We start from the raw sequence: 13,358 nt of genomic DNA on the forward strand, positions 1-13,358 counted from the left end.
TAAGAGTTTTAGTTGTAGTTATTATAGGATATTATAGGACTATTTCTCTCTATACCATGTGTATTTCATATACCTTTGACTATTCGGATGTTCTTATAGGCACTTTAGTATGCCATGTAACAGTATAGCTTCCGTCCTCTCTCGCTCCTACCTGGGCTCGAACCAGGAACACATCGTCAACAGCCACCCTTAAAGCAGCGTTACCCATGCAGAGCAAGGGAACAACTACTCCAAGTCTCAGACGAGTGACGTTTGAAACGCTATTAGGGCGCACCCCGCTAACTAGCTAGCCATTTTACATCGGTTTACACCAGCCTAATCTCGGGAGTTGATAGGCTGAAGTCATAAACAGCAGAGCTGCTGGCAAAACGCACGTAAGTGCTGTTTGAATGAATGCTTACGAACCTGCTCTATGTCTTACCTGGCTCCACAAAAGTTTCCAAAAGATAAAGAATTTTTCACTTCTCTTTTTTTTCTCTCTCTCATCCACCTTTCTCACCCCCCCCCCCTCCCTTTTCCTCTCTCACTTTTTGCATTATAATCCAGTAGCCCCTTGGCTCTCTCCACCACATTTATGAAAATGACTCTCAAAAAGGCACCTATACACCATTTTATTTAATTTGTCTCATACTATTCTGTTTCCCAGTATGTTTTTAACAAGGGACCAACTGCCACGCACCTTAACTGGAGTATGCAGGAATAATGCAATAGGAATGATGGGATATACAGCACCTAGTGGACCATGCGAGTAACAGTAATATATGCAGTATTGTTTCATTGAGCTGGTAGATAGTATTTTTCCAACTGTGCGCTTTGTGCCACATGCCGTCTTGAATCGTAAAGCTAGTACTTGTATTAGATTTTTAGGACATTTTAAAATAGAGGTGAAACCGCTACTGTATTTAACAGGATTGTCATCAATCAATCATCGGTTCATCAATCCAGGAAGCTTTGATGTTGAAACTAAATGCCAAACGCTCCCTCTCGCAATCTTTTGTCAATGTCCTTGTTCTCTGTTGGTGTGGTGATGATGAATGTCATAATATCCGATAATGTTTTCACATATAATAATAACGCAAAGGACCAAAGATTTCAATTTGATTTGTAATCCTTCATGGTTCCCTTTTGACTTTGTTGCGTACATTTTGTTTAAATGATTCATTCTTAGTTCCGCCATTGCTGCGTGAAAAATCCTCCATCGAAGGTAATAGCATGCCTATCTCAGCATGCAAAGGAACACCGCAAATTCCATAGTCCTGTGAGACAGACACAGTCTCACAATCTATGCATGTTTTTTATCCTAAATATTAAGTGCTTTTGTCTGTTACAATGCTTTCAACCCATTTTCCGTAACGCCATTGGCAAAGCAGGAGTTGTCCAGAGCATAGAATAACAACATATTGATTTGTTTTTATGATATTGATCACAGTAATGCATTCTCTTAATTAATGTACATATGGAAGTTTATATTTGAAATAATTCACCAGAATGCGCCAACATTTAACATTTGTGGTTAATCTCATTTTCGCCATAAGGGTTTTCTTTATAGGCCTTTCTCTTTTCTAAAATGCAATTCCAATGCATTTGCTCTGCCAAACATGGTCTTGTTCAGTGCAATAAGAATGAAATATAAATACTCTTTTGAAAATGAGCCTAACTACTGATGAAAATAGAAAAAAAAAATGATTTCGGTTTTGTTTTGCACGGTTACCAATGATAATTTATTTTGCTTTTCTGTTTCTTTGCTTGTTTTTGGGTTTTTCATTGGGTTGTTTGCTAGACTAGGGAAGGATAAGTATTGATTATGCAATACAAACGGAGGTATCTAAAAATAATAATAATATATAGCAGAACTGCCCTCATTATATATCACTGGGGACAAACTTAGCTGTTCACTTACATTGAATGTACACTTATATGAAGCTTACTACAGAATTTGCTACAAAATGCTTCTCTTATGTTACTAGAGCAACTTTTATAAGAACAGTTTGATTTCTCTTAGATTTGGGTCTTATGGTAAAGAAGAAAAATGTGGCAATGAACTAAATATATAATCTAGATCAGTGCTAAATCAAATGCGTGTCAAGTTCAGTGTAAAGTTACATGGTCATTGTGTTTGGGTTCCCTGATAACCCCTACGCTACTGTAGCCCAGAGCCAAAATGTAGCAAAAATAATCACTCAATCAAACCCACTAAGGAATTTCCCTTTGTTTCAGCGAGAATCCCACAATTCCATTTCCCATTTCCTTACTAGACTGCCGATTCGCAAAATGTGTTTGCTATTTAATAATGTTGTCCACGTGAGCCCGCTCTTTTTCTGGACTCCAGACTCAATGTATACTCTCCCAAGATGTAACTACATAATTCGTGATCTGTTTTGTTGCAGTGAATGGACACGTATTGGGATAAATATCCGCAATGGCAGCGACACATGAATACACAGGACTAAATCAGGTACTGCAAGGCAAGCAAACCAACCTGACCAATGAGAGTGTACTATACTACATTCCCCCCTACCCACTTGACTCTGACAGACTGATTGGCCATTGTTGGTGAAGCCTATTTTCCTAAGATTTTAAAGGTGATGTTGTTGTTATGAACATGAAACGTTCTTGGGACATCTTCTGTAAAATGTTTTCATACTGTAACATTTGAATGTAACATTTTGTTCGCTGAAATTGTTGTAAATAGATAGTTTTACTTTGCATGTTTATTTTGATGTTTCAAATATTGATTACTGTAATAAAATTAAACTGCCTAATCTGTGCAAGAGTTTTTAATCAAAATATTTTTGGGGAAGTACTGTATTGGGAATATACAGCTCCTAGTTAGCATGGTTAATGAATTTTTCCTCCAGAAAGTAAACTTTAACAGAGCAAGGAGGATTTTTCCTCTCAGTGTTTAGAAGACGAAGCTGTTTGGGCAGAAGAATAATACCAAAGTGAATAACATTAGAATTAAGATTAGGGTGGAATAACAACTAACGAGTAAAAAATAACATGGCTATTTACAGGGAGTACAAACGTTCCAAGTGAAAGTGCAGGGGTACCAGGTAATTGGAGGCAGCTACTGTATGTAAGTGGTGCAAAAGTTTTGAGAATGAACCATCAATATTAATTTTCACAAAGTCTGCTGCCTCAGTTTGTATGATGGCATTTGCATATTACTCCAGAATTGTATGAAGAGTGATCAGATGAATTGCAGATTAATTGAAAGTCCTCTTTGCCATGCAAAGAATCCCCCAAAAACACATTTCCACTGCATTTCAGCCCTGCCAAAAAGCGACCAGCTGACATCAATGCCAGTCGATTCTCTCGTTAAGCCACAGGTGTGAGTGTTGTCGAGGACAAGGCTGAGATTCACTCTGTCATGCTGATTGAGTTCGAATATCAGACTGGAAGCTTCAAAAGGAGGGTGGTGCTGGAATCAATTGTCCTTCCCTGTCAGTCCATCGGTTTACCCTGCAAGGAAACACGTGCCCGTCATCATTGCTTTGGCACAAAAAGGGCTTCACAGGCAAAGGATATTGGCTGCCAGTAAGTATTGGCCCTAAAATCAATAATTTATTGGATCATCCACAGAACTTCAGGAGAGCGGTTCAATTGTTGTGAAGAAGGCTTCAGGGCGCCCAAGCCAAAGTCCAGCAGCGCCAGGACGTCTCTAAGTTGAATTCAGCTGCGGGGTCAGGGCAACCACCAGTACAGAGCTTGGTTCAGGAATGGCAGCAGGCAGGTGTGCGTGCATCTGCACGCACCCGTGAGATCGAAGACTTTTGGAGGATGGCCTGGGTGTAAAGAAGGGCAGCAAAAAAGCCACTTGTCTCGCAGGAAAAACATCAGGGACAGATCTGATATTCTGCAAAAGGTACAGGGATTGGACTGCTGAGGACTGGGGTAAAAGTTTTTTATTTTCTTCTGATGAATCCCCTTTCCCGATTGTTTGGGGCATCCGGAAAAAAAGCTTGTCCGGCAGCAGACAAGGTGAGCGCTACCATCAGTCCTGTGCATCATGCCAACAGTAAAGCATGCCTGAGACCATTCATGTGTGGGGTTGCTTCTAGCCAAGGGAGTGGGTCGCACTCCACAATTTTGCCTAAAGAACACAGCCATGAATAAAGAATGGTAACCAACACAATCCACGCCTCCGACAGCAATATCTTCCACTATCCAGGACAGTTTTGGTTGACGACAATGCCTTTTCCAGCATGATGGAGCATCTTGCTATAAGGCAAAAGTGATAACTAAGTGGCTCGGGGAACAAAACATCGATATTTTTGGGTCCATGGCCGGGAAACCCCGCCGACATTAATCCCAATTTGAGAATTTTGTGGTCAATCTTCAGAGGCGGATGGACAAACAAAAACCCACCAATTCTGACAACCTCCAGCATTGATTTTATTGCAAGAATGGGCTGTTGCCATCGGTCAGGATGTGGCCGCAGAAGTTAATTTGACACAAGCATGCCAGGGCGAATTGCAGAGGTCTTGATAAAACGAAGGGTCACACTGCAAATATTGAACTCCTTGCGTCAACTTCAATGTAATTGGTCCCAAAAATCATTGACACTAATGAAATGCTTGTCATTGTACTTAGTATTTCCATAGTAACAACTGACAAAATATCTAAAGGCACTGAAGCAGCAAACTTTGTGGAAATTCAATATTTGTGTTTCTCAAACTTTGGCAACGCTGTATAGTACCCACCAGTCAACCTGCTGGTGCCTACCATCGCTCAGTCAGACTGCTCTATCAAATATCAAATCATAGACTTAATTATAACATAATAACACACAGAAATACGAGCCTTCGGTCATTAATATGGTCGAATCCGGAAACTATCATCTCGAAAACAAAACATTTATTCTTTCAGTGAAATACGGAACCGTTCCGTATTTTATCTAACGGGTGGCATCCATCAGTCTAAATATTCCTGTTACATTGCACAACCTTCAATGTTATGTCATAATTACGTAAAATTCGGGCAAATAGTTCGCAACGAGCCAGGCGGCCCAAACTGTTGCATATACCCTGACTCTGCGTGCAATGAACGCAAGAGAAGTGACACAATTTCACCTGGTTAATATTGCCTGCTAATTTCTTTTAGCTAAATATGCAGGTTTAAAAAATATATACTTCTGTGTATTGATTTTAAGAAAGGCATTGATATTTATGGTTAGGTACCTTTTTCGCGAATGCGCACCGCATCGATTATATGCAGGACACACTAGATAAACTAGTAATATCATCAACCATGTGTGGTTAACTAGTGATTATGATTGATCGATTGATTGTTTTTTATGAGATAAGTTTAATGCTAGCTAGCAACTTACCTTGGCTTCTTACTGCATTCGCGTAACAGGCAGGCTCCTCGTGGAGTGCAATGAGAGGCAGGTGGTTAGAGCGTTGGACTAGTTAACCGTAAGGTTGCAAGATTGAATCCCCGAGCGTACAAGGTAAAAATCTGTCGTTCTGCCCCAGAACAAGGCAGTTAACCTACCGTTCCTAGGCCATCATTGACATTAAGAATGTGTTCTTAACTGACTTGCCTAGTTAAATAAAGGTGTTAAAAAAAAAAAAAATTAAACGGCCAAATACCGATTTACTTGAAATCGGCCCTAATTAATCGGCCATTCCGATTAATCGGTCAACCTCTAGTGTAGATGTCCTGGAGGGCAGGTAGTTTGCCCCCGGTGATGCGTTGTGCAGAACTCACTACCCTTTGGAGAGCCTTACCGCTGTGGGCGGAGCAGTTGCCGYACCAGGCGGTGATACAGCCCGACAGGATGCTCTCGATTGTGCAGCTGTAAAAGTTTGAGTGTTTTTGGTGACAAGCCAAATTTCTTCAGCCTCCTGGGGTTGAAGAGGCGCTGTTGCGTTTTCTTCACCACGCTGTCTGTGTGGGTGGACCATTTCAGTTTGTCCGTGATGTGTAAGCCGAGGAACTTAAAACGTTCCACCTTCTCCCCAGTGTTGAGGATCAGCGGGGTGGAGATGTTGTTTCCTACCCTCACCACCTGGGGGCGTCCCGTCAGAAAGTCCAGCACCCAGTTGCACAGGGCGGGGTCGAGACCCAGGGTCTCAAGCTTAGTGGCGAGTTTGGAGGGTACTATGGTGTTAAATGCTGAGCTGTAGTCGATGAACAGCATTCTTAAATAGGTATTCCTCTTGTCCAGTTGGGATAGGGCAGTGTGATTGCGATTGTGCCGTCTGTGGACCAATTGGGGTGGTAAGTAAATTGGAGTGGGTCTAGGGTGTCAGGTAAGGTAGAGGTGATATGATCCTTGACTGGTCTCTCAAAGCACTTCATGATGACGGAAGTGAGTGCTACGGGGCGGTAGTCGTTTAGCTCAGTTACCTTAGCTTTCTTGGGWACAGGAACAATGGTGGCCCTCTTGAAGCATGTGGGAACAGCAGACTGGGATAAGGATTGATTGAATATGTCCGTAAACACACCAGCCAGCTGGTCTGCGCATGCTCTGAGGACGCGGCTAGGGATGCCGTCTGGGCCAGCAGCCTTGCAAGGGTAAACTCGGTGAAAATGTTTTACTCACATTGGCTGCGGTGAAGGAGAGCCCGCAGGTTTCGGTAGCGGGCCGTGTCAGTGGCACTGTATTGTCTTCAAAGCGAGCAAAAAGGTTTTTAGTTTGTCTGGAAGCAAAATCGCGGTCTGCGACGGGGCTGCGTTTTCGTTTTTAGTTCCATGATTGACTGTAGACCCTGCCACATAACTCTCGTCGTTTCGTGAGCCGTTGAATGGCAAACTATTATTTTGTCTCTATACTGACGCTTAGCTTGTTTGATTCACTTGCGGAGGATATAGCTTACACTGTTTAGTAATTTGGTAAATCCATGTTTCTGGTTCGCCTTGCCCTGACTTAAAGCAGTGGTTCGCCCTCATTTTTAGTTTTGATTCTTGATTGTGGTGTGTATGTGATGGTTGTGGTGTGTGCGCTAGTGGGTGGGTGGGTGTGTGTGCTGTGGTGGGTGGGTGTGTTGCTAGTGAGTGGGTGTGTGTGCTAGTGGGTGGGTGTGTGGTGCTAGTGGGTGGTGTGTGTGCTGTGGTAGTGGGTGGGGCGCTATGGTGGCGTAGTGGGGGTGTGTGGTCAGTGGTTGGGTGTGTGTGCTAGTGGGCCGGTAGTGCTGTGCTAGTGGGTGGGTAGTGTGTGTGCTAGTGGGCTGGGTGTTTACGTGGTGCTAGTGGGTGTGTGGGTGGGTGGGTGTGCTAGTGTGTGTGTGTGTGCGCACGCGTGCTGGTGTGTGTGTGTGCGCTCAAGTAAATGAGCATACATGTGTGACTCTCTCTCTCTCTCTCTGTCTGTCCGTCTGTCCCTCTGTAGCAGAGCCAAGGTGATGGTTCCAGGTCAGTGTTGCTGCAGGTTGCAGAGTCGGCCTACCGTTTCAGCTTGGGCTCAATTGCTGGAGGTAAGGGACTGGGGAGGGGGTGATGCGGTAAGGGACTGGGTGAGGTAAGGGATGGTACATTTTAAATATTTCCAGTTTCAATAGCACACTTAGAAGCTCATATTTGAGATGGTTCATATCTTCTGTGTATGTCGACAGACATGTTTAACTATAGAATAATTTAACTATAGCATATTAAACAAAACAGAAGTTCTACCAACTGGGGACATTTTGGCTATTTTTAGGCGGTTTAGGGTTTAAATTAGGGGGCCTCCCGAGTGGTGCAGTGGTCTAAGGCACTGCATAGTAGTGCTAGGTGCGTCACTACAGACCTGTGTTCGATCACGAGTTGTATCACAACCGGACGTGAACGGGAGTCCCATAGGGCAGCATACAATTGGCCCAGCTTCGTGGGGGTTTGGCGAGGGGCTTTACTTGGCTCAACGCGCTCTTGTGGCAGGCCGGCAGTGAGACGAGATCAGAAAAGGGGGTCAAATACAACCAAAAATAAAAACAATTGGGCTTGCTTGTTGAAGGTTAGGTTTAGGGTTAAGGTTAGGTTTTGGGGTTAGTGAAAATAAGATTTTGAATAGGAATCAACTGTGTCCCCACAAGGTTAGTAAAACAAGACTGTGTGTGTGTGTAGCTACGGGAGCCACGGCGGTGTATCCAATAGACCTGGTTAAGACCAGGATGCAGAACCAGAGGAGTACAGGCTCGTTCGTAGGAGAACTGATGTACAAGAACAGCTTTGACTGTGCCAAGAAGGTGCTGCGCTATGAAGGCTTCTTCGGATTCTACAGAGGTACGGACAGACACCTCTTCCCCTCATAGCTGCTCTCCTGATCGCTCTTCTTCCCCTCATTGGCTGCTCTCCTAGTCGCTCTTCTTCCCTCATGGCTGCTCTCGCTGATGTCTTCGTTCCTCAATGGCTGCGTCTCCTGATCGTCTTCTTCCCTCATGGTCTGCTCTCCTGATCGCTCTTCTTCCCCTCATAGCTGCTCTCCTATCGCTCTTCTTCCCTCATGGCTGCTCTCCTTTGATCGCTTTCTTCCCCCTATGGCTGCTCTCCTGATCGTCTCTTCCCCTCAGTGGCTGCTCTCCTGATCGCTCTTCTTCCCCTCATGGCTGCTCTTCCTGAATCGCTCTTCTTCCCCTCATGGCTGCTCTCCTGATCGCTCTTCTTTCCCCTATCTGACTCTCCTGATGCGCTCTCTTCCCCTCATGGCTGCTCTCTGACTGATCGCTGTTCCCTTCTGGCTTGCTGTTTTCGCCCTCTATCCATCTCTCTGCTCTTATCTCTCTTCTTCATCGCTGTCTCCTTCACTCTTTTCTCCTGGTCCACATATTTTTCATATCCTGCTCTTCTTTTCCTAACTCAGGCAAAAAAGAGAACTCGCCTCTCACTGTCAACTGCGTTTATTTTCAGCAAACTTAACATGTGTAATATATTTGTATGAACATCACAAGATTCAAATACTGAGACATATAACTGAACAAGTTCACAGACATGTGACTAACAAAAATGTAGTATGTGTCCCTGAACAAGGGTGGGGGTAAAAATCTAAGAGTAACAGTCAGTATCTGGTTGTGGCCACCAGCTGCATTAAGTCTGCAGTGCATCTCCTCATGGACTGCACCAGATTGCCAGTTCTTGCTGTGAGATGTTACCCACTCTTCCACCAAGGCACCTGCAAGTTCCCGGACTTTTCTGGGAGAAATGGCCCACCCCCCTATGATCCAACATGTCCCAGACGTGCTCAATGGGATTGAGATCCGGGCTCTTCGCTGGCCATGGCAGAACACTGACATTCCTGTCTTGCAGAAATACACGCACAGAACGAGCAGTATGGCTGGTGGCATTGTCATGCTGGAAGGTCATGTCAGGATGAGCCTGCAGGAAGGGTACCACATGAGGGAGGAGGATGTCTTCCTCTTCCCTGTAACGCACAGCGTTGAGATTGCCTGCAATGACAACAAGCTCAGTCTGATGATGCTGTGACACACGGACCCTCCACCTCCAAATCGATCCTGCTCCAGAGTACAGGCCTCGGTGTGACTTTCATTCCTTCGACGATAAACGCGAGTCCGACCACGTGAGACAAAACTGCGACTCATCAGTGAAGAGCACTTTTTGCCAGTCCTGTCTGGTCTAGTGACGGTGGGTTTGTGCCCATAGGCGACGTTGTTGCCGGTGATGTTGTAAGGCACGTCCTGACCAGACAGGCCTACAAGCCCTCAGTCCAGCCTCTGTCAGCCTATTGAGGACAGTCTGAGCACTGATTGTGCGTTCCTGGTGTAACTCGGGCAGTTGTTGTTGCCATCTTGTACCTGTCGCGCAGATGTGATGTTCGGATGTACCGATCCTGTGTAGGTGTTGCTACACGTGGTCTGCTCCTGCGAGGACGATCAGCTGTCCGTCCTGTCTCCCTGTGGTGCTGTTTTAGGCGTCTCACAGTACGGACATTGCAATTTATTGCCCTGGCCACATCTGCAGTCCTCATGCCTCCTTGCAGCATGCCTAAGGCACGTTCACGCAGATGAGCAGGGACCCTGGGCATATTTATTTTGGTGTTTTTCCAGAGTCAGTAGAAAGGCCTCTTTAGTGTCCTGTCGTGTCTTTGGCATCATTAAACTGAAGACTTATTTATCAAATAACTCTCTGTAATTATTATTACGCGATTAAACTGATTAATCATGTAACTAATTAACTAGGAAGTCGGGGCACCAAGGAAAATATTCAGATTACAAAGTTATAATTTTCCTAATATAACTTTTCTGATATTTTATATCTGATCAATTAGTCTTTGAATTAATTAATTACTTATTTTACCTCACGTTAGTCTCATTCCAAACGTCGTATATTGTTGGTTATCTGCACAAACTCAGTCTTCACTGAGTCATCCATACATCAATTGTCTTAAATCATTTATTAACTAAGTAATTCACAGAACTGCATAAACAAACAGTAGATATTTACAAGGAAATGATAACGGAGTTTCCCTAGTGGGATAAACCGGTATCGCGGCTTGGTGGACAAAAAGGGAAGTGGGGGTCAACTGAGATGAGACACTACAACGTTGATAATTATAACAATTGAAATGCTAATCCTTTGCACATGAACGCTCACTCATTCGGGAACAATTGCAATCAATATATATATTTACGCTCAGTGTGTCGTCGGGATCTCTGCGGAAAAGTTAGTTTCTGTTGGAGTTTCCGTCCTCTCTCTCTCTCTCTCTCTGTTGTGGTTAGAGTGGATAGTTCAGAGTGACATTCATTCATGTCGTTATGGATAGGTGTTTCGGCGGTTGTCGTTCTTCGCGTTCAATGATACCTAATTCCTAGCTGCAGACTAGTAATTAATATCAAAGACTTGTTCTTATTCTGTCGGTATCGATAGTCTAAGAGTTTAACCACGTGGAATGGTTAAAAGCAGTCTGGTCTCAAACCTTGGCCCTCTCGTTATCGAGGTAAGCTGGTCTGCAACCTTTGTCCTCTCATGTTTGGGAGAAACATGGTCTGGTGATGGAAAACCCGAGTGGGGGTTTTATTCGGAAGTTGCAGAAAAGGGCCTGTCCCAGGATGCCCGACCCTAACTGGGCTCATGGGCGGTCCTCTGATTTAGTTAAACTCAAAAGGGAATTGGAGTTTCCTTCATTAAACAGTCCAAAATCACATTACACAATTTTACAAACAGTATCATCCTCACTCATTCATCTTATACAACAATTAGATGTAAACCTCATATCTGAGGCTATTATATAAACAGCGTTATGGTAATGTGGCCGCACCGTCTCTCATGAGTTTTACAAACTTGTAACAAACGGACCAGTTCGTAGCTGGATTCTTCACCAATCTTTTATACCTACTCCGGAACATAAATGTTGTTCGGACCTCAAGTTCTGTGAGGTGGAAGAAATTACTTTGTTCTCTATGAAAATTCACTCTGTCTCTATACTGTGTGGCCATGAGGCAGGATCTTCCCTAGGAATTTACGACCTCTCTGACCACAGCAGCCTGGTTGTAGGAGGCAGAGAGGGGGATGGTGCTCGCTGTACCCAAAGACGGCAACGTCATGACAGTCCTAAGTTTTCATAACTGTGACCTTAACTGTGACCTTACCRTCTGTAAGCTGTTAGTGTTTTAACGACCGTTCCACAGGTGCATGTTCATTAATTGTTTATGGTTCATTGAACAAGCATGGGAAACAGTGTTTAAACCCTTTACAATGAACATCTGTGAAGTTATTTGGATTTTTACAAATTATCTTTGAACGACAGGGTCCTGAAAAAGGAACGTTTCTTTTTTTTGCTGAGTTTATATTCACTGCTCTCCTCCTTCTGCTCTCTCTTCTGTTGATGGGAAAAGGACTGAAGGCTCCCATCTAGTGTTGGCTCACCCACACTGCAACACTAAACCTGCATCCGTCCATCCACTTCTTCCTTTGTCCTTTTAATTCTCCCCTTTCCTTCATTCTCATCCCTGCACTCTTCTCCTCCCTTCTCTCCTTCTACCCTGAGAAACTAGTCATCGTGAGATGTGGTTCATGTCATATGTGGACTCAATCTCCCATGCTGCTCTCCAGGTCTTCTTCCCCAGCTCATAGGCGTGGCTCCAGAGAAGGCCATCAAACTCACAGTGAGTCAAACTCCTCCCCCTCCTGTTCACTCAGCCAATCACTATGGAGATGAATCCTTAATTAACACTAAATTCTTTCTCAGACGTTCCTGGCTATTCCCTCTGTAGTATCTCTGCTGATTCCCTCTCTCTCTACCCCCTCTCTCCCTGTAGGTGAATGACTTTGTGAGAGATAAGTTCACCGGTAAAGGCGACACCATTCCCTTTGCTGCTGAGGTGCTGGCTGGAGCCTGTGTGAGTAAGACTGGTCAATCAATCAAATGTATTTATAAAGCCCTTTTACATCAGCCGATGTCACACAAGTGCTGTACAGAAACCCAGCCTAACACCCAAAACAGCAAGCAATGCAGAAGCACGGTGGCTAGGAAAATCTCCCTAGAAAGGCCAGAACCTAGGAAGAAACCTAGAGAGGAACCAGGCTATGAGGGGTGGCCAGTCCTCTTCTGGCTGTGCCGGGTGGAGATTATAACAGAACATGGCCAAACGTTCATAGATGACCAGCAGGGTCAGATAATAATAATCACAGTGATTGTAGAGGGTGCAACAGGTCAGCACCTCAGKAGGAAATGTTAGTTGGCTTTTCATAGCCGATCATTCAGAGTTAGAGACAGCAGGTGCGGTAGAGAGAGAGTCCAAAACAGCAGGTCCGGGACAAGGTGGCACGTCCAGTGAACAGGTCAGGGTTCCATAGCCGCAGGCAGAACAGTTGAAACTGGAGCAGCAGCGTGACCAGGTGGACTGGGGAGAGCAAGGAGCAAGGAGCAAGGAGTCCTCAGGCCAGGTAGTCCTGAGGCATGGTCCTAAGGCTCAGGTCCTCCGAGAGGAGAGAGAGAATTAGAGGGAGCATACTTAAATTCACACAGGACACCGGATAAGACAGGAGAAATACACCAGATATAACAGACTGACCCTAGCCCCCCGACGCAAACTATTGCAGCATAAATACTGGAGGCTGAGACAGGAGTGGTCGGGAGACACTGTGGCCCTGTCCGACGATACCCCCCGGACAGGGCAAAACAGGCAGGACACCAATAGAGGGATATCTTCAACCACCAACCTACTACGCTGAGACAAGGCCGAGTATAGCCCACGAAGATCTCCCCCACATTCTAGGGACAGTAAGGAGGCCTGTGTCTTGTGACCGAAGCGTACGTGTAGGTATGTACGGCAGGACCAAATCGKAAAGACAGGTAGGAGCAAGCCCATGTAATGCTTTGTAGGTTAGCAGTAAAACCTTGAAATCAGCCCTAGCCTTAACAGGAAGCCAGTGTAGAGAGGCTAGCACTGGAGTAATATGATCAAATTTGTTGGTTCTAG

The 13,358-nt window shown here is 44.7% G+C and overlaps 1 protein-coding gene across 2 annotated transcripts in view; it reads left to right on the plus strand.

Moving 5' to 3' along the window:
• Positions 1 to 13,358, plus strand: part of slc25a12 (solute carrier family 25 member 12) — a 30,804-nt gene that overhangs the window by 11,753 nt on the left and 5,693 nt on the right. For both annotated transcript variants that reach the window (XM_023977421.2, XM_070436597.1), the window contains exons 10-13: positions 7,337 to 7,421; positions 8,047 to 8,205; positions 11,989 to 12,041; positions 12,195 to 12,275. In XM_023977421.2, the coding sequence (XP_023833189.1) occupies positions 7,337 to 7,421; positions 8,047 to 8,205; positions 11,989 to 12,041; positions 12,195 to 12,275 (378 nt within the window). The remainder of the gene's footprint in view (positions 1 to 7,336; positions 7,422 to 8,046; positions 8,206 to 11,988; positions 12,042 to 12,194; positions 12,276 to 13,358) is intronic.

The sequence above is a fragment of the Salvelinus sp. IW2-2015 genome, linkage group LG32, assembly GCF_002910315.2.
Source record: "Salvelinus sp. IW2-2015 linkage group LG32, ASM291031v2, whole genome shotgun sequence".
NCBI lineage: Eukaryota > Metazoa > Chordata > Actinopteri > Salmoniformes > Salmonidae > Salvelinus > Salvelinus sp. IW2-2015.